The sequence below is a fragment of the Ovis canadensis genome, chromosome 2, assembly GCF_042477335.2.
Source record: "Ovis canadensis isolate MfBH-ARS-UI-01 breed Bighorn chromosome 2, ARS-UI_OviCan_v2, whole genome shotgun sequence".
NCBI classification, from domain to species: Eukaryota; Metazoa; Chordata; class Mammalia; order Artiodactyla; family Bovidae; genus Ovis; species Ovis canadensis.
The window spans coordinates 217,696,475-217,716,367 of NC_091246.1; the positions used below are offsets into that span (position 1 = coordinate 217,696,475).

General features: G+C 38.7%; 1 protein-coding gene across 1 annotated transcript in view; it reads left to right on the forward strand.

Moving 5' to 3' along the window:
• CPS1 (carbamoyl-phosphate synthase 1) overlaps positions 1–19,893 on the forward strand; it is a 142,238-nt gene that overhangs the window by 113,968 nt on the left and 8,377 nt on the right. The window contains exons 30-34 of the mRNA XM_069578246.1: positions 5,051–5,158; positions 8,302–8,391; positions 10,789–10,959; positions 13,691–13,765; positions 16,573–16,671. Of these exons, the coding sequence (XP_069434347.1) occupies positions 5,051–5,158; positions 8,302–8,391; positions 10,789–10,959; positions 13,691–13,765; positions 16,573–16,671 (543 nt within the window). The remainder of the gene's footprint in view (positions 1–5,050; positions 5,159–8,301; positions 8,392–10,788; positions 10,960–13,690; positions 13,766–16,572; positions 16,672–19,893) is intronic.

The window sequence follows — 19,893 nt, forward strand, 5'->3', positions numbered from 1 at the left end:
GGGACCGGATGCCATGATCTTCATTTTCTGAATGTTGAGTTTTAAGCCAACTTTTTCACTCTCCTCTTTCACTTTCATCAAGAGGCTCTTTAGTTTTTCTTCACTTTCTGCCATAAGGGTGGTGTCATCTGCATATCTGAGGTTATTGATACTTCATCCAACCCACCATTTCTTGTGATGTGCTCTGCATAGAAGTTATGTAAGCAGGGTGATAATATACAGCCTTGACAACTCCTTTTCTTATTTGGAATCAGTCTGTTGTTCCATGTCCAGTTCTTTTTCTTTTTTTTTCCATTTTTCTACATTAACTTTATTTTTTTAAAAAAGTTTTTTCAGTTTTTATTTATTTTACTTTACAATATTTTATTGGTTTTCCTGACCTGCATACAGGTTTCTCAAGAGGCAGGTCAAGTGGTCTGGTATTCCCATCTCTTTCAGAATTTTCCACAGTTTATTGTGGTCCACACAGTCAAAGGCTTTGGCATAGTCAATAAAGCAGAAATAGATGTTTTTCTGGAACTCTCTTGCTTTTTCGATGATCCAGTGGATGTTGGCAATTTGATTGCTGGTTCCTCTGCCTTTTCTAAAACCAGCTTGAACATCTGCAAGTTCACGGTTCATGTAGTGCTGAAGCCTGACTTGGAAAATTTTGAGCATTACTTTACTAGCGTGTGAGATGAGTGCAATTGTGTGGTAGTTTGAGCATTCTTTGGCATTGCCTTTCTTTGGGATTAGAATGAAAACTGACCTTTTCCAGTCCTGTGGCCACTGCTGAGTTTTCCAAATTTGCTGGCATATTGAGTGCAGCACTTTCACAGCATCATCTTTTAGGATTTGAAATAGCTCCACTGGAATTCCATCACCTCCACTAGCTTTGTTCATCGTGATGCTTCCAAAGGCCCACTTGACTTCATATTCCAGGATGTCAGGCTCTAGGTGAGTGATCACACCACTGTGATTATCTGGGTCATGAAGATGTTTTTTGTGCAGTTCTTCTGTGTATTCTTGTCACCTCTTCTTAATATCTTCTGATTCTGTTAGGTCCATACCATTTCTGTCCTTTACTGAGCCCATCTTTGCATGAAATGTTTACCAGATTCATGTTCATTGAGTTGGTGATGCTATCTACCATCTCATCCTCTGCTGCCTTCTTCTCCCATTGCCTTCAATCTTTTCCAGCATCAGGGTGTTTTCCAATGAGTCAGTTCTTCACATCAGGTGGCCAAAGTATTAGAGCTTCAGCATTAATCCTTCCAATGAATATTCAGTGTTGTTTTCCTTTAGGATTGATTGGTTTGGTCTCCTTGCAGTCCAAGGGACTCTCAAGAGTCTTCTCCAGCACCACAGTTCAGAAGCATCAATTTTTCAGCACTCAACCTTCTTTATGGTCCAACTCTCACATCCATACATGACTACTGGTAAAAACAAACAAACAAACATAGCTTTGACTATATGGACCTTTGTTGGCAAAGCGATGTCTTTGCTTTATAATATGTTCTCTCAGTTTGTCTTAGTTTTCCTTCCTATCCCTGGAAAGATGTCATTTGTTTTCTGTTTAACTCTCTTGGTTATACAAAGCATAAAAAGTTGCAACATGATATATATTTATATGTGTATAGTTTTTGCTTTTATTTCTTGGACTTCTAATATATTCCTTTTCTAATGTACGCCTCCCTAGAATTTTCATCCCTGACCTCCTGATCTCTAGAGTTATGGAGCATTTGTTTAATCTTTTCCTCTTTTCAATACTTTACCTCTTTGAGGCTGAGGTGTAAAATAAGAGTAATGTGACTATACCAATGTGGAGGTGGAGAATATAAGACTGACCTACATACATTTGTGCTTTCTCAAATATTGTGCTGTAAAGTAATTCTGGTCTGTTGGCCTTATTTAGTTCCAATTTGCTAGGATATGCTCTTTCCCTAAGCTTCTCTTAGACCCCAGCGTTGCTTATCATTCTGGATTCCTTCTTTTGGAAGTATTTCAGGTTGTTCACATAATTTTTAAACAGTCACACTCAGAAATGGACATAATACTTCAGTTCAGTTCAGTTGCTCAGTCGTGCCTGACTCTTTGCGACCCCATGAATCGCAGCACGTCAGGCCTCCCTGTCCATCACCAACTCCCGGAGTTCACTCAGACTCGGCGTCCATCGAGTCAGTGATGCCATACAGCCATCTCATCCTTGGTCGTCCCCTTCTCCTCCTGTCCCCAATCCCTCCCATCATCAGAGTCTTTTCCAGTGAGTAAACTCTTCGCATGAGGTGGCCAAAGTACTGGAGTTTCAGCTTTAGCATCATTCCTTCCAAAGAAATCCCAGGGCTGATCTCCTTCAGAATGGACTGGTTGGATCTCCTTGCAGTCCAAGGGACTCTCGAGTCTTCTCCAACACCACAGTTCAAAAGCATCAATTCTTCGGTGCTCAGCCTTCTTCACAGTCCAACTCTTACATCCATACATGACTACTGGAAAAACCATAGACTTGACTAGACGGACCTTAGTCGGCAAAGTAATGTCTCTGCTTTTGAATATGCTATCTAGGTTAGTCATAACTTTCCTCCCAAGGAGTAAGCGTCTTTTAATTTCATGGCTGCAATTACCATCTGCAGTGATTTTGGAGCCCCAAAAAATAAAGTCTGACACTGTTTACACTGTTTCTCCATCTATTTCCCATGGAGTGATGGGACTGGATGCCATGATCTTCATTTTCTGAATGTTGAACTTTAAGCCAACTTTTTCACTCTCGTCTTTTACTTTCATCAAGAGGCTTTTTAGTTCCTCTTCACTTTCTGCCATAAGGGTGGTGTCATCTGCATATCTGAGGTTATTGATATTTCTTCCAGCAATCTTGATTCCAGCTTGTGTTTCTTCCAGTCCAGCGTTTCTTATGATGTACTCATGAAGTACATAGTACTTCAGACATGTTATAATGTTTTCAGAGCTCAATAGGACATCGTTGCTGTTCAGTGTCTCATTTGTGTCTGACTCTGTGACCTCCTATACTGCAGCATGCCAGGAATCCCTATTCACTGTGTCCTGGAGTTTGGTCAAACTTATGTCCATTGAGTCTGTGATGCCATCCAACCATCTCATCCTCTGTTTCCCCCTTCTCCTCCTGCCCTCAGTCTTTCCTGGCATCAGGGTCTTTTTCAATGAGTCAGGTCTGCGCATCAGGTGGCCAAAATATTGGAGTTTCAGTTTCAGCATCAGTCCTTCCGATAAATATTCAGGACTGATTTCCTTTAGGATTGACTGGTTTGATCAGTGGGACATTGCCTGCCCATTGCTAGACAGTATAAAAAATTTGAGAGCTTACTCTACACTAAATATCATTCCAGACTGTACTTGTGTTCTCTTTTATCCTTACAAACATTCTATGAGGCAAATACCATTCTCATTCCTATCTTATTGGCAACCACGGCTAAACATCTAAAGTACCTTGCCCAGGTCCCAGAACTCATAAGTGACAGCAGGAATGGAAGTGAAAGTGAAAGTCACTCCATCATGTCTGACGCTTTGCAACCCCATGGACTATAGAGTCCGTGGAATTCTCTAGGCCAGAGTACTGGAGTGGGTAGCCTTTCCCTTCTCCAGGGGATCTTCCCAATCCAAGGATCGAACCCAGGTCTCCTGCATTGCAGGTGGATTCTTTCCCAGGTGAGCCACAAGAGAAGCGCAAGAATACTGGAGTGGGTAGCCTATCCCTTCTTCAGTGGATCTTCCTGACCCAGGAATTGAACCAGGGTCTCCTGCATGGCAGGTGGATTCTTTACCAACTGAGCTCTCAGGGAAGTGACAGCAGGAGTGCTGGCACTCAAATGTCACTTTGCTTTAAGTCGTCTGTAAATCTGACAAACAAATTTTCACTGTAACTTATTTAAGTCTTTTACAGTTACCCAATTATTCTCCCATAATCTCAGCTTTATCATTTTCTGAAGACACACATACTGTTAACATTTAGGTTATAGTGACTGAGGCCATAAACTTTGCAATCTGACAGATAAGGGTTCAAAATCCTGTCTTGGTCATATAGACACTTGTACTTGCATTATTTATTCTTATATTGCCTTGATTTTCTTACCTTTAAAAGAGGACAAGAATATTTCCCTCTTGTTTTCCTTCTATCTTCAGGAAGATCCCCTGGAGGAGGAAATGGCAACCCACTCCAGTATTCTTGCCTGAAAAATCCCATGGACAGAGGAGCCTGGCAAGCTACTGTCCATGGGGTTGCAAAGAATTAGATATGACTGAGTGATCAAACACGCACTCCCTTCTGTCTCAAATTTTCATTTAAAGATCTCTTGTAGGTGGTGAATTAGCTCATTTGGTTATGGTGTGGAGGTGATAAGAATCCCTTGATCTTCAGATCTTACATTTTCTTTCTGATCCACCTAAGTTATGACATTTACCTAAGCTTGAATTTACCTCTTCTGTCTTTTCTTTTCCAGTGTTTAAAACTTAACCTGGAAGGAAAGGACAAAGATGTCTCCAGTGCCCCCAGAATGCATTAGTTTCCTATCTATTCTTAAAAGTCATTACAAGTTGGCTTGAAAGTTTGGTGTAAAGTTTTAGTCACTCAGTCATGTCTGACTCTTTGAGACCCTGTGGACACTAGCCCAACACATCTCCTATGTCCATGGGGTTCTCCAGGCAAGATACTGGAGTGGATTACTGTATCCTTCTCCAGAGGATTTTCCCAATCCTGGGACTGAACCCATGTCTCTTGTGTCTCCTACATTAGCAGTTGGATTCTTTACCAGTAGTGCCATGAATTGGCTTATTTACCTTCTTTTCCTAGCATTTATAGTGATTCTAATCAATGGAATAGGGAGGTAAGCTCCCAAACATTCTCAGCTGCCCAAAAGGTGGTCTGTCACTGAACAGGGAGGCTTGGTGAGGCTGCATGTGTGGTTCCTTCTGCCCCCTCACTGGAGACTTAGCAAATAAACTGCTCAAAGCTGGAGGTATCTGTTAGAATTAAGGGGTATGCCAGGCAGCAGCTTCACTGAAGAAGAGCTGACAACTCTTTCTCAAATCTTCTTCTGGCCAGGTCATCTCCCATGCCATTTCTGAACACGTGGAGGATGCAGGCGTCCACTCGGGGGATGCTACTCTGATGCTGCCGACACAAACCATCAGCCAAGGAGCCATCGAAAAGGTCATCATTTATAAATAAAGGTGGAAGAGGGGAAATGATTAAAAGCTTTTAAAACTAAGTAGTAGGATAGGACATAACCCAGGTAAAATTTAATTATGAAGGGGACTTCTTCCTCTGAGTTTGCTGTGTATTTTAAAGATAACAGCTTCTTTTTCTGCCCTTTAGAACTCTTGATTGTATTCTAGAACAATAGTCCTCTAATTGTGCTCACTGTTACCACCTGGGGGACTTGTTAAAAGATTGTGGGATTCCATTGCCCGTTTTGATTCTGTAGTTCTGGGGCCCATAATTTGCATTTTTATTGAGTTCCCTTGTGATGCTATTCCTGCTGGTCTGGGGACTACATTTGTATAACTGCTGCTGCAGATGATTCTAATATTTGAGCCACTTACAGGTGAGCAGCACCTAAAGTAATATTTCTCAGTTAGAAGCAGATATGCAGTAGTCACATGAGAACCTTCTGGAACCAATGCTTTCACTGTCTACTCTTACCCTCACTCAAAAAGTACTTTAAGATATGTCTCTTCCAGTGGTTTTGAAACTGCTACTTTAATGACCTTTCCAAGAATGATGATTCTGCCTCAGTATTCAATATGCATTGCTAGGTTTCATCTTTTTTTTTTTTTTAATTTTAGTTTTTTATTTTTTAAATTTTAAAATCTTTAATTCTTACATGCATTCCCAAACATGAACCCCCCTCCCACCTCCCTCCCCATAACAACTTTCTGGGTCATCCCCATGCACCAGCCCCAAGCATGCTGCATCCTGCGTCAGACATAGACTGGCGATTCAATTCACATGATAGTATACATGTTAGAATGTCATTCTCCCAAATCATCCCACCCTCTCCCTCTCCCTCTGAGTCCAAAAGTCCGTTATACACATCTGTGTCTCTTTCCCTGTCTTGCATACAGGGTCGTCATTGCCATCTTCCTAAATTCCATATATATGTGTTAGTATACTGTATTGGTGTTTTTCTTTCTGGCTTACTTCTCTCTGTATAATCGGCTCCAGTTTCATCCATCTCATCAGAACTGATTCAAATGAATTCTTTTTAACGGCTGAGTAATACTCCATTGTGTATATGTACCACAGCTTTCTTATCCATTCATCTGCTGATGGACATCTAGGTTGTTTCCATGTCCTGGCTATTATAAACAGTGCTGCGATGAACATTGGGGTACATGTGTCTCTTTCAATTCTGGTTTCCTCGGTGTGTATGCCCAGAAGTGGGATTGCTGGGTCATAAGGTAGTTCTATTTGCAATTTTTTAAGGAATCTCCACACCGTTCTCCATAGTGGCTGTACTAGTTTGCATTCCCACCAACAGTGTAGGAGGGTTCCCTTTTCTCCACACCCTCTCCAGCATTTATTGCTTGCAGATTTTTGGATCGCAGCCATTCTGACTGGTGTGAAGTGGTACCTCATTGTGGTTTTGATTTGCATTTCTCTAATAATGAGTGATGTTGAGCATCTTTTCATGTGTTTGTTAGCCATCCGTATGTCTTCTTTGGAGAAATGTCTATTTAGTTCTTTGGCCCATTTTTTGATTGGGTCGTTTGTTTTTCTGGAATTGAGCTGCATAAGTTGCTTGTATATTTTTGAGATTAGTTGTTTGTCAGTTGCTTCATTTGCTATTATTTTCTCCCATTCAGAAGGCTGTCTTTTCACCTTGCTTATAGTTTCCTTTGTTGTGCAGAAGCTTTTAATTTTAATTAGATCCCATTTGTTTATTTTTGCTTTTATTTCCAGAATTCTGGGAGGTGGATCATAGAGGATCCTGCTGTGATTTATGTCTGAGAGTGTTTTGCCTATGTTCTCCTCTAGGAGTTTTATAGTTTCTGATCTTACATTTAGATCTTTAATCCATTTTGAGTTTATTTTTGTGTGCGGTGTTAGAAAGTGATCTAGTTTCATTCTTTTACAAGTGGTTGACCAGTTTTCCCAGCACCACTTGTTAGATTGTCTTTACTCCATTGTATATTCTTGCCTCCTTTGTCAAAGATAAGGTGTCCATATGTGTGTGGATTTATCTCTGGGCTTTCTATTTTGTTCCATTGATCTATATGTCTGTCTTTGTGCCAGTACCATACTGTCTTGATGACTGTGGCTTTGTAGTAGTTTCATCTTAAAGACTACCTGGGGATGTTCCTTTAGTCTTCAGGTATGTGAGGTGAGGATTAGCTTTTAAAATGAGACTTCCCAATAACCCTGCCATCAGAATCTCAGCAGCCTGTCTGGCTAGTTGTACATTGGGCTGGTTTCCAAAGGTCTTGCCTTGTTCTAGAGTGTGAAGATAGCAGGTTGCTTTGCAATAGCAGCAGCATGAAGGAACAGTATCCTGGGATTTCAAATGTGCTTTAATTTTTCATATTGGAATAAATGATCTCAAAACTCATATATTTTGAAATCTCTCAAAGCTCAGTGTGTCATGGACCCCATTTCCTTTTGTAACTGATTGAGTTGCTAAACTGCAAAGGCATGTAAGATCAGTGAATGAGAAGCTGTTGATTCTAGCAGCCAGTGCCCTCTCTATGCATGTGATCCTTCTGGCTCTGGTTGGATATGGGAATTCCTGTAGATGACATACACCTCCCTGCAAGGGAATGTGTTTCCTTCTGACCGTAATAGCCATCCTTGCAGAGTCCAGGAGAAAAGAAAAGCACATAAAAGAAATCTCTCTGGTCTCTTTGCAGTACCATGTAATTTCAGGGCCTGTACTTTTCAGCAGGTAGGTCATTAGATTGATACAGTTTGGACTGCAGCTTTTGGTGCTGAAGCAAACAGACTGAAAGGATTCCATTTAGCCCTCAGAATGAAACCAGAGTATATGACGGTAGGTAGATAGGGGCATTTGGCAAAAAGATAATCCTGTACCATTATTTGCTCTTTTCCCTGCTGTCCTGGTGTGAATGTTTAGAACATTTAGTAAAATTATTATTTTGTTAATAGAAACCATCCATTATTACTTCATTATTATTACTCCATTATTATTATTACATATTATTACTCCATTATTTGTAGAGATGTAGTTCTCTGTAAGAGAAATGAAAAAAATCTAAATTTAAGGTGATGTACCTTTTTTGTTTGTTTTTAAACTAAGAAATGCTCTTTAGTACAGTATCATTGTCCTTTTGATCTAGGTGAAGGATGCTACCAGAAAGATCGCAAAGGCTTTTGCCATCTCTGGCCCATTCAACGTCCAGTTTCTTGTCAAAGGAAATGATGTCTTGGTAAGAAATGCCAAACGGTTTGAGGGGACACCACTGCTATGTTAGGTCCTATTAGTTTATGTCCCTTTGGGAACACAGCCACAGAGCAGCTGAGACCCTGGCAGCTGATAGTGTCTTAGTGTGGGTTGTGGCACAGCATATAATACCTGCCTTGTTTGAAAACACTGGTCTTGGAGGCACTGATGTGTCAGTGACAGCTTTGTAAACACCCTGATGCACTGGAAAGAAGATCACTGTCTGCCACCTACAGTAGAGTGTAGATAGATGCGGTGACCATCACAAACTAGTCTGTTCGGATTACTGTGGAATAGTCATAATTACATGCACTGGAGTTTTGCTTTATTCATTTCCTGGAAAAGAAAGCTCTTTTGGATACCATTTACCAATAAATACATATAATAAAATAAAAAAGAAAGAAAGAAATTTAAAAAATGTTAAGGTGATTAGGTTAGTCTTAATTAATTTAATCTGCTTAATGTAACTAATCAGTAACCAATATTGCTCCTCACCTACTACGCAAAGTCCCAAAGCGGCAACAAAGATGTATAGAACCCAGCTTTTGCTCTCAAAGATTCATAATTTAGTGAGAACTGGGAAGAATATGAATTTGTAGATAAATATAAGTTAGAATATAGTAGCTGCTGGAAGGAATGTACAAATAAAGTGATATTGGAGGCATAGAATAGGGAGTGCCTGTGTGTGTGGGGGTGGTGAGGGTGGGGGTCTGTGCCTGCACGTGTGTATGAGCATGTAATTGAGTGTCATATGCCTGGTTTGGGTGGATAATAAAATATTTCAAGGAAGATTTTGTAATTTGAGCTGGGTCTTAAGGAATGAATAACAAATAAAGGAAGATAGAGAGGGCAGTACACATACAACATCTATGGGAAAGTTCAGTGCGTTTTAGGAGATAGTGACCAGTTCAGTTTATCAAGATTATTTTTCCAGGGAAATCATAGAAGGTAAACTTGGAAAGAAAGACTGTGTAAGAAATGAATCACCAGTCTATGTTTGATGCAGGATATAGGATGCTTGGGGCTGGTGCATGGGGAGGATCCAGAGAGATGACATGGGGTGGAAGGTGGGAGTGGGGTTCATGTTTGGGAACTCATGTACACCCGTGGCAGATTCATGTCAATGTATGGCAAAACCAATACAGTATTGTAAACTAAAATAAAGTAAAAATAAAAATTAAAAAATAAATGAACAAAAAAAGAAAGAAAGACTGAGACCAGGAAAGTGGTACAAGATAACATAGAAGGCTATACTGAAGCAAGAGGATAGAAGGCTGTCAAGGACTGGACTTCACTCTCAGGGCTAGTAGAAATCCACTGAAGACTTTCCAGTATGGATGTGGCATGATCTGAACTCTGCATAAAAACAAATCTGTCAAGAGCTTGTGGGGCTTCCCAGGTCACGCTAGTGATAAAGAATTCACCTGTCAGTGCAGGAGCTGAAGGAGATGTGGGTTTGATTCTCGGGATTGGGAAGATCCCTAGGAGGAGGAAATGGCAGCCCACTACACTATTCTTGCTGGGATAATGCCACAGACAGAGAAGTCTGGTGGAATACAGTCCATGGTGTCGCAAAGAATCAGACACGATTGAACTGCCGAGTACACAAACACTCATGTCAAAAGAGTGCGGGGATGAAATAGCAGAAAGGGGTGGGAAAAAGTCAGAGTTCAAAGACACTAACTGAAAAGAAAGAAAGGAAGTGAAGTCGTTCAGTCATGTCAGACTCTTTGCAACCCCATGGACTGTAGCCCACCAGGCTCCTCTGTCCATGGGATTTTTCAAGCAAGAGTACTGGAGTGGGTTGCCATTTCCTTCTCCAGGGGATCGTCCTAACCCAGGGATCGAACCTGGGTCTCCCGCACTACAGGTAGATGCTTTACCATCTGAGCCACCATGGGACCAAAAAGGAAACCAGTTAGCAAAAGTCTACAAGTGGCACACAGACATAGAGAACACATTTATGGACATGGCACCAGGGGTGAGGAAGGAGAGGGTGAGATGTTTGCAGAGAGTAACATGGAAACTTATTTACTATATGCAAAATAGATCTCCAATGGGAATTTGTTATATAACACAGGGAACTCAAACTGGGGCTCTGTAACAACCTAGAGGGGTTGGGACAGGGAGGGAGGTGAGAGGGAGGTTCAAGAGGGAGGGAACATGTATACCTATGGCTGATTCATGTTGATGTTTGGCAGAAACCAACAGAATTTTGTGAAGCAATTATCCTTAAATTAAAAAATCAATTAAAAAAAAGTCTATCAGGGGGAAACAAGGAAGAGGCTGGCAAAGCAAGAGCTGGGCCAAGTTGCAGGGAGCATTAATATGGTCATTGTCTCTCACCATCCTTTCTCTTCTTTTGAATTTGTTATCTCTCCAGGTGATTGAGTGTAACCTGAGAGCTTCTCGATCCTTCCCCTTCGTTTCCAAGACACTTGGAATAGACTTCATTGATGTGGCCACCAAGGTGATGATTGGAGAGCACATTGATGAGAAACCCCTTCCAACACTGGAGCATCCCATAATTCCAGCCGACTATGTTGCAATTAAGGTATATTTTAAAAAATCTTAGTCATTTTTTAAGTTCCAAAGGAATTAAAGGAATGATTTTTCATCAAAAAATGATCTTAGGACTTCCCTGGTGGTCCAGTGATTACAAATCTGCCCTCCAATGCAGGGGATATGGGTTCGATCCCTGGTCCCAGAACTAAGATCCCACGTGCCACGGGGCAAAAAAGACCCATCCTAGTCAAAAATAATTTTTTAAAAATAATCTTGATACTTTATGAACCTTCTAACTAAAGTGCTAGACTAGGGATTTATAATGTTTGCTTTGAATAATGCAATGCAGTTTCTCTATAGGCAACTTTATGTGTACTCTTGTGCATTTCAAAAATTAAAAAAAAAAAAATTTAGAATTACATAACTTCAAAACCAACTAGCCGAGTGACATAAGCTACATTTATGAAGTTGATGCTTAATGCTGCCAGTTTAGTTGGTAAATAGAAATTCTGATATAACTTGTAGGATAAGGCTTGAATTATGCCAAGGCTTTCAGGAATGCATGAGTCTTGTAAAAGTGTTACCTTGTGGAGTTACTTAAATTTGTATTGCCTTGACCACCTTTGCTTAGTTCCTATTTCTTTAGTGGTATAATTTTGTTGTAGCAGTACTGTGAGGGTAATGAAATTGATGGTACCTTTATGAAGAATGGCCAGGAAAATGTAAGGTTTGTTCACTAAATACAGGCATGACTTGGAGATATTGTGGGTTTGGTTCCAGACCCACCGCATTAATTCTACACTAATTTTTTGGCCTCTCAGTGCATATAAAAGCTATATTCACACTATATTGTGGTTTGTTAAGTGCACAATAGCATTATATCTAAAGAAACAATGCACATACCTTAATTAAAAACTACTTTATTGCTCAAAAATACTAATTATCATCTGGGGCTTCAATGAGTCACAATCTTTTTTTCCGATAGTAATAATAATGAAGAAGTTTGAAATACTGTGAGAACTACCAAAATGTGACCAAGAGACACAGTGATTAAGTGCTATTGGAAAAAATGGTGCCAAGAGACTTGGTTGATGTAGGGTTGCCATAATATACAAACCTTCAATATTTTAAAAATTCAGTATCTATGAAGCACAATAAAACAAAGCATAATAAGACAAGAAATGCCTGTATATATTTGCATATTTCAAATAACTTAATAATAAATCCATTGTGCTCCTCTAGCTGCTTCAGCATGCCATGAACAGAGTATTTATAATTATGACCTTTAACTACCTCACTGGACAGTATGAGGATTACTGAGATATTATGTAAATATATCTGAATTTTTTAAAATAAAGTACACAATGAGATTAATTTATATTGTATAATATATCTATGTGATATTTATATATTCTGGGTGACTTCAGAGCTTTCTGTCCTTATATATACTAGTGACCTCAACCATAATCATGTTACAACTGAGACTCTGACTTCTGACTTTTACAGTGGAAGTTTTAAGTTGAAGCTATAAATTAAAAATATTTATTAATCTTATTTAAGTTAATAATTTAGGATTCCCTGGATTTTACAGTACACTGAGGTAGAATGTTTTAGGGTAGCATTTTATTCCTGGATGCTACGACACAACATAAAGTGTTAAATTTTCAATGGGACTATATATACACAGGGTTTTATTGTTTGAGACCAGTAAGTAGAAGGACCCCCACAAATATTTTTCCACTGGAGATTCTGTATATGAATTTCAAACTCATGTTTCTTTATTCTTGGACACAGGAGTATACACACAAATATATATACACACGTGTATGAAACAATTTCCAACTGGTAACAATACTGATGGATAGATGTGAATTTTTCAAAATGCACTGTCTTCTAGATTACGTCTTTCCTAGTTATCCTTGTACATGAATCTTGATTTTTTTGTCAAATTACTTTTTCATAGTCAATCTTAATATTGTCCTAGTGAGGTGGGTAGATATCAATGGTTGAGGTAGAGAGAGGCTGGAAGGCAGGAATATAATGTAATAATGACTAAGATGACCCAGTGAAATAACTCCAAGCTAGAATTCCCATAATGACTTAGAGGCATGCCTGAATCAAAGAAGGAATAGTCTAGGCTGGATAAATAGATATATGAAAAAAACAAAAATTTGATTCTTAGTGAACTGCATTGATAAAATAAATGGAAAGAAAGCACTCCTATCTATGTTCTAGTTCATATGAAAGTTCTGGGCAAAAGTATTTCCAAGCAGAATACTTTTCAAAGGTTTTTAAGAGGTGTCAAGAACAGCTTAATGTCTCAGAAGTCAGCTTGCAGACAGACGTTTCTGGCAAGGTGGCTTGTTGTAAGTCCAAATGATCAGAACAAGAAGAAGAATGTTTCAAAAGCCTACCAAGGAAAAAGTGTGTTTGAACTCTGTCTGGGGAGACCAATGCCCAGTAGAATTTGTTTGAAATCACTCCAGTAAGAATACGTGTAGGCTAGATCAGAAACATTGGCTTAGACTGGTCACTGGGGCCCTATTTACAGAAATAAATTGTGATTATTTAACCCAATTTGGGCCAAAAGCTCAAGAAATTCTTGGAACACAGGTTTAAAGCTATTTTTCAAGTCAGATGCTTGGACCAAAGACGTTTTTTTATGTGTCTACCATAGCCTAAATGAATCCTTTGAGAGATGATTCACTAAATGTATTTATCCTCCTTTAGTCTTGTTATAGCCTTCTTTCACATATTTTTCCTACCCGTTATTTTGATAGGCTCCAATGTTTTCCTGGCCCCGGTTGAGAGATGCTGACCCCATTCTACGATGTGAGATGGCTTCCACTGGAGAGGTAACTAGTTAATGATCCATGAACACTTTCATTAAATCTACTTCGAAGTCTATGGTTTTATGATCAGAATATAGTAAAGTAATTTAGTAAGTAGGAAGCGAGACACTTCTTTTGTGATCAGAATAAGTCTGAAATGGCCTGGGAATTTTGAGCTAAGAAAAAAATCCTTGAATTTTGTAGCCCAGAGTCTAAATTCTCACTTATATTTCAACAGTTGGCTATATTGTCTGTGTGTTTCATTAATTTTCACATTACAAATTGAGAGCATCTTTCAAAGATTTCTTTAGATGTCTAGGGAAATACCTTCCTAGGTACTTAAGGTTCTCAGGTCTCAGGTTTCTCTGTAAAGGTTCTCAGTTCTCTCTGTAAAGCACCTCTCATCCCCTCTAATTTGCCTTGCTATTGTGAAATTAGATCATTGAGCTTTTAATAGCAACATGTAGAATGAAGGTACAACAGTAGAAAGCTAATGGGGCCATAATACTGTGGGATCTGTAGGTATATGCAAAGTCCCAGAACCACTGTTTTCCAAAGCAACTGTAGTCACCTGGAGATTATCTAAAAACTATAATGAGACTGACCACTGGATGTCCCTCTTCACTTGTGTTGGAGCCTTTGTCAGCTGGAGATTTCTTTAAGAATGTGAAATGTGTTTCTTGTAGAAAGCTGTCAGATTCCAGAGAGTTCCCTACATGTCAGTGTCAGGACATTGTATGAATCACCTAGCCCTTGACAGACTTACTGTACACAACCTTCAGATTCTCATCAGTGCACACCAGAGTGGCAACATCAGACTCGGAGGCATCATTGTTTCCTCTTGGTGTTGAGGAAAACCTGAGAGGGGAAAAGACTTAATTGCAACAAATATGTGATGTTTTATATGGTTGCCTGGTTACAAGCAAAATCTGTGATGAGAAGCCAAGTGAGACAGGAAGGGAGGCAGTGAGGAATAAATGGCTATCTTGTTTGTATTTGGACTGATGATTGCCTTCTCTTAGTATCTTTGCTGCTTCCGTTAATTTAATAGACGAGAAAATCTAACTTGAAGACAAGGGACATAATGCTGAATTTCCCTGCCGTTTAAGGAGGTCCTCTGATGTTCATCTTGATCTCAGGGTCACTCAGTAGCAGGGCTGTTTTCAGCTAGCCTAGGATTCAGATCAGGGTGAGATCTGCTTTCCTTCGTGCTGTTTTCTCTGGTGTGGCAAGCCTGTTTTCAGCACCTGTGTCCATTCTGCCTCAGACATACATTATTGGAATTGTTGAAATACGAACATATGAGAGAATTAGAAATTCAGCCCTCCCCTTCCTCGTATCTGTTTTAGAAGTACAGAGAGATAATTCCTCTTCCATTATTAGAGTCATATTTCCAAATGTCACTTAGTGTGATGTTACAAGTTCTGTTATTACTGAAATCAGAATAATAATTCTAGCTCAGTGAAATCTCAGTTATGCTCCAGAGACATTTTCAGTGTTAAAATGGCTTGTTGTGGGATTAAATAAAACTTTAGCTTTCCTAATGATGAGGTGGGGATGATAGTCCTAATCTTTGTGCTCAGTTGTGTCTGACTCTCTGTGACCCATGGACTGTAGCCCACCAGGCTCTTCTGTCCATGGGCTTTTATAGATAAGAATACTGGAGTGGCTTTCCATTCCATGCTCCAGGGGATCTTCCCAACCCAGGGGCTGAATCCACATTTCTTGCATCTCCTGAATTGGCAGGCAGGTTCTTTACCATTAGCACCTCCTTAACTACTTTCTGTTTTTTTTGTAGAAGACTGCTGAAACCTTGTGTTTGTATATGCACTTATGATGAAATTGCCTAGGTTCTTTCGGTAGGGTTTGGGTCCCATTAACTTAGGTTGACATTTCTTAAGTTGGTTAGCCAGTACTTGAACACAGAAAATGTTCACTGTGGTGTAAAAAGCAGCAGGTCCTAGTGGTCCACAGAATATCATAGTCATGAGAACTTTCCTTTGACAGTAAAGGAGTCATTTGCTTAAGGAACAAATTTAGCCATCAGTGTTATTTACTCTAATGGTGATTCTCTACCTTTGTCAAATAATGATGTACAAGTCAAGGCGTACTTCCATCATGCTCAGATTAACCCCTTATTCCATCGTTAGGGTAGCTAATCAACTTGTAGTTATATTGTAGTGCTATTACCCTACAGGAAGGCTCTGTATATCCCAACACTATATTAATTTGGACTTTTTCTCTCTTTTTTTTTTTTAACTTTGGGCTGTAGTATTAAGAACTGATAGCAAGGTATATTGCCTCATTTTATGAAGGTAATAAAAATGAAGAAGTTCCTTTGAGATTTTCACAGATTTACTGAATTTCTCAGAAGGCTTTCCCATATGTATGAAATAACTCCTAACCAATTGATTAGCAGTTATGTATTTGTGCTACTGACCCATGAATTCATGCATTGTTGCATAGTACACATACTTATACTATTATTTAAACATTAAGTCGTATTAACATTTGGCAGCTCACCATGTTATGGGCCAGAAGCTGTAATTTGTATCCAAATATCTCACAGTAGAATCCAGTTATGTTGCTCCATGGAGTGTTGTTGGATGGAGAAAGAATTGCTTATTCATTCATTATGTTTAATTAAAAACATAAGATACATCTGCCCTGGCCAGACTTTTAATCCCTAGATTCAGATTGCATGGTCTTTGGGCGACTCAATAAAATCTAGCATAGGAATCTATGACTTCATTTGTGTTTCTTTTTTGGTAGAGCTGGGTGACTGTCATTTGCTTCCTTTTACTTTATTTTTTTTCATTTCTTCTAAACAGGTGGCTTGCTTTGGTGAAGGTATTCATACAGCTTTCCTAAAGGCAATGCTTTCGACAGGATTTAAGATACCCCAGAAAGGCATCCTGATTGGAATTCAGGTAGGTAGTGTGTGGTTGCGTGCATGCTGGGAGCTGGTAGGGGAAGTGACCTTAATGTTGCTAGAGAAGAGAGGAAATATTTTTAAGATTCCACTAAAAAGCCAGCAAATTTGAGAAATAATGGACATTTTTTTCTCTGTATAGTCCTTGAATTTTTGCCTTTTTCTTCTGTAGCAGCCAATACAAATAAGTGAATAAACAAACAAAAAAAAAAAGAAAGAAAGAAAGAAAGAAAAAAGCTCTAGTGAAGGATGTTTATTCTGAGTGGGATTCAGGGTACCTTTAAAAGGACTCTGTTCTTTCCCTTGGTTGCATCTTTTCTACATGGCTTGCTCTTAGTACTATCTCCTTAGCCTCTGAATAGAAGCTTTCCATAAAGTTGGTCTCATGGCTTTTTTTCTGTGACTGTGTCTAGCATTTTCTTTTGACTTTCCCCTTTGCCAGCTCATTCATGTCTATCCACTCTCCCATTTCAAACTATCATCTTTAAATCTTAATCCTCAGCCATCCTCTGTTTCCAGCAGTTTGCTGGATATCTCCATCTGGATGTCTCAAAACCAGTATATCCCAAACTGAAATGAATATTACCTGCTCCAAACCTCTGTTCTTTCCTTCATTATATTCATTAATTCATTCGCATTTCAATTTCTACAAATATCAAAGATTCAGAGTTGAAGAAGACATGGGCATTATTTGAGAAATTTTCTTAACGTAGTTAAAAGTTCTCCATGACTGAGTGAAAGTTCTTAAAGGACAGTCACCTAATGGGCTTAAGAAAGTCAGCCCATCCCACAGTGTACTGTGGAAGTTCTTGAAATATTATTACTTAGTAAACCTTCTAAGTCAAAGCAGGGTGTAGTAATTGTAAGTGAATATCTTCATATGATGAAAAGGACATCATTGGTTTATTATTGTGAGTCAAATGTAAATCTTAGGGCAAAATGGGAGCCAGGGAACTCTTTTTACTCTTTGGAATAATTATTGCAAGAATATACAAACTATTTGTTTATAAAGTTTTAAAAAATACTAGATGTTTCTCAACTGATCTTTCACTTTCATTGGAGGTTAGCAATCCCTGGGCCTATAAAAACAATAGATGGTCTTATCTATCACCCCTGCCATTCTTTCAATCAATTCAAACCCTGCACGGTTCTGTACACATCAATAAAATTGTAATTAGAAAAATACCAGGTATTTTCAAGTAGTGGGTTATTATTATAGATGCTGTTGCATTAGGGTGCCTTAGTGTCAGCAAATTAGACTCTGGAGACTGGATGGGTGGCTTTGGAGAAGTTTCTGCAAAGAGTCACTTGGGATTTTGCTTCATAAAGGTGCCAGAAGGGCGATGGAGAACAGTTAGAACAGAGGCTAACAAGATGACTTGCAATTGTGAAGCTTAATGGCAGTTTAGAGACACATCACACCATATGAGAGACTCATCACGTTATAATGGGTATTAAGTATTATTAAGTCACAAGTATGAGAGTATTTGTCCAGCTTCCAGTTATGGCTTAAAGTTTAATGTGAGACCTGGGGGCATTCAGAGGAGACCATGCCCTTAGTCCCTGTCCTCACAACTAATCATAATAGTGCTAACATTTTAAAATACCACTTTAAGAAGGCAGTGATGTATAAAATTGTGCCTTGTTTGGTTTCAGTGCTGCAGGGAAATATAAAGCAGAAATGAATTTGATCCCTATGAAGTACTAGCATGATTTTGGCAAGAGTGAACAGAATTTTTGCTTTGTAGGGAAAGAAGGAAGTTCATAGGGAAACAAGAAGACTTCTAAAAGCAATGTTCTACCTTTCAGTTTATTCTTCTTTAAAGAAATCAGTGTTCTAGAAGCTACATATATTTTTGCAAAGAACTTTCTTTCTGTACATGCATGCATAATATTAGGAATTTAAATGTATATGTATTTTAATTACAGAGCTTAAAAGTATATTCAAGGAAATATTTAATAAACTGACATTTAACAAAATACTTGCAGCTGTGTTAAAATTAATCATCAAGATTCTAAATCTCTAGAGATAGGTAAGAACCATTTTCTAACCTACTTTATATGGGAAGCAAAGAAAAGCTGCCATCACCAATAGTCAGTGTATAATATCTTCATTACTGTATGGAAGATTTTAATTTGTAGTGATTTTTTTCAAATGTATAGTCATAAATTTGACTGAACGATATGATAGAAGGTGCTAATCAGAGTTAATAGCTAACTCACTGGGCATCTTCTTAGTAGAATGGTATAAACCTAAACTTCATAGCAACTGTGAATAAAGTAATTAGAACCTATGTTTCAGGATACACTGTACTTAAAAAAATCATCTTACTTAACATGATTTCACTTAGCCAGAAGAATTCATATAAACTCATTCAAAAGACCTTCTTTTCTCTTCATCACCCTCTCCTGAGGCAGCTGCTGCTAGGAGTAAAGGATTTAATTGAAGAAACCTTACCTCTAATTTTTCACAACAGGTTGCAAGAGAAAACTAGGGGGAAAAGAGAACTATGGAGGAAAGGCAAAAGTGACTCTGATACAGGAAATATTTTTTCTTATTGTTGGTTGTTTAACTCATATTTTAAGTAGCAGTTTATCGCTAGCAAGTATCAACCACTTTTCAACATTTAATAAATAGATTGTGTGTGTGTGTATGTGCATGTGGGTGTATATACACGCTTGTTGGTTATATTTATTTTCCTAATTTTTCTTTCTTTTCTTTTTCTTATCCTACCCCTTTATGCACACAGACTGTTTCTGTCCATTTACTATTAATCCTATGGTCAAATTACCTGGGAAATTTGAAATATTTTGGTAACATCAATCTTGCCTAACTAGGATTTAGGGGGAAAAATCAAGATTTAGGTTTTATCAAAGGATTCTTGTCAACTTAACTGTTACAGGCACTGTGTGTCTACCAAGAGCCTTTTTAAGCATAGACCCTAATATAAGAAAGGCATAATGTAGGTTTATGTGGCAACAAAATCATCTTTGATTTTCTTGCAATATTTCCAGCCTCTTTTCATCCCATCATGATTTATTTTTAGTATCTAAGAGTGGGCAATCTGCCTTGTCTTGAAGGTTTCTGGAACACTCTTCCAACAATAAATGATTTACTCTAGAGCAAATCAAGAGCCCTTGCTGTTTTTTGCCCTCTGATTGGGCTATTCAGTGATGCTCGTAAACAGCCCTCATCCTGATATCTGTGCTTCAGCATGGC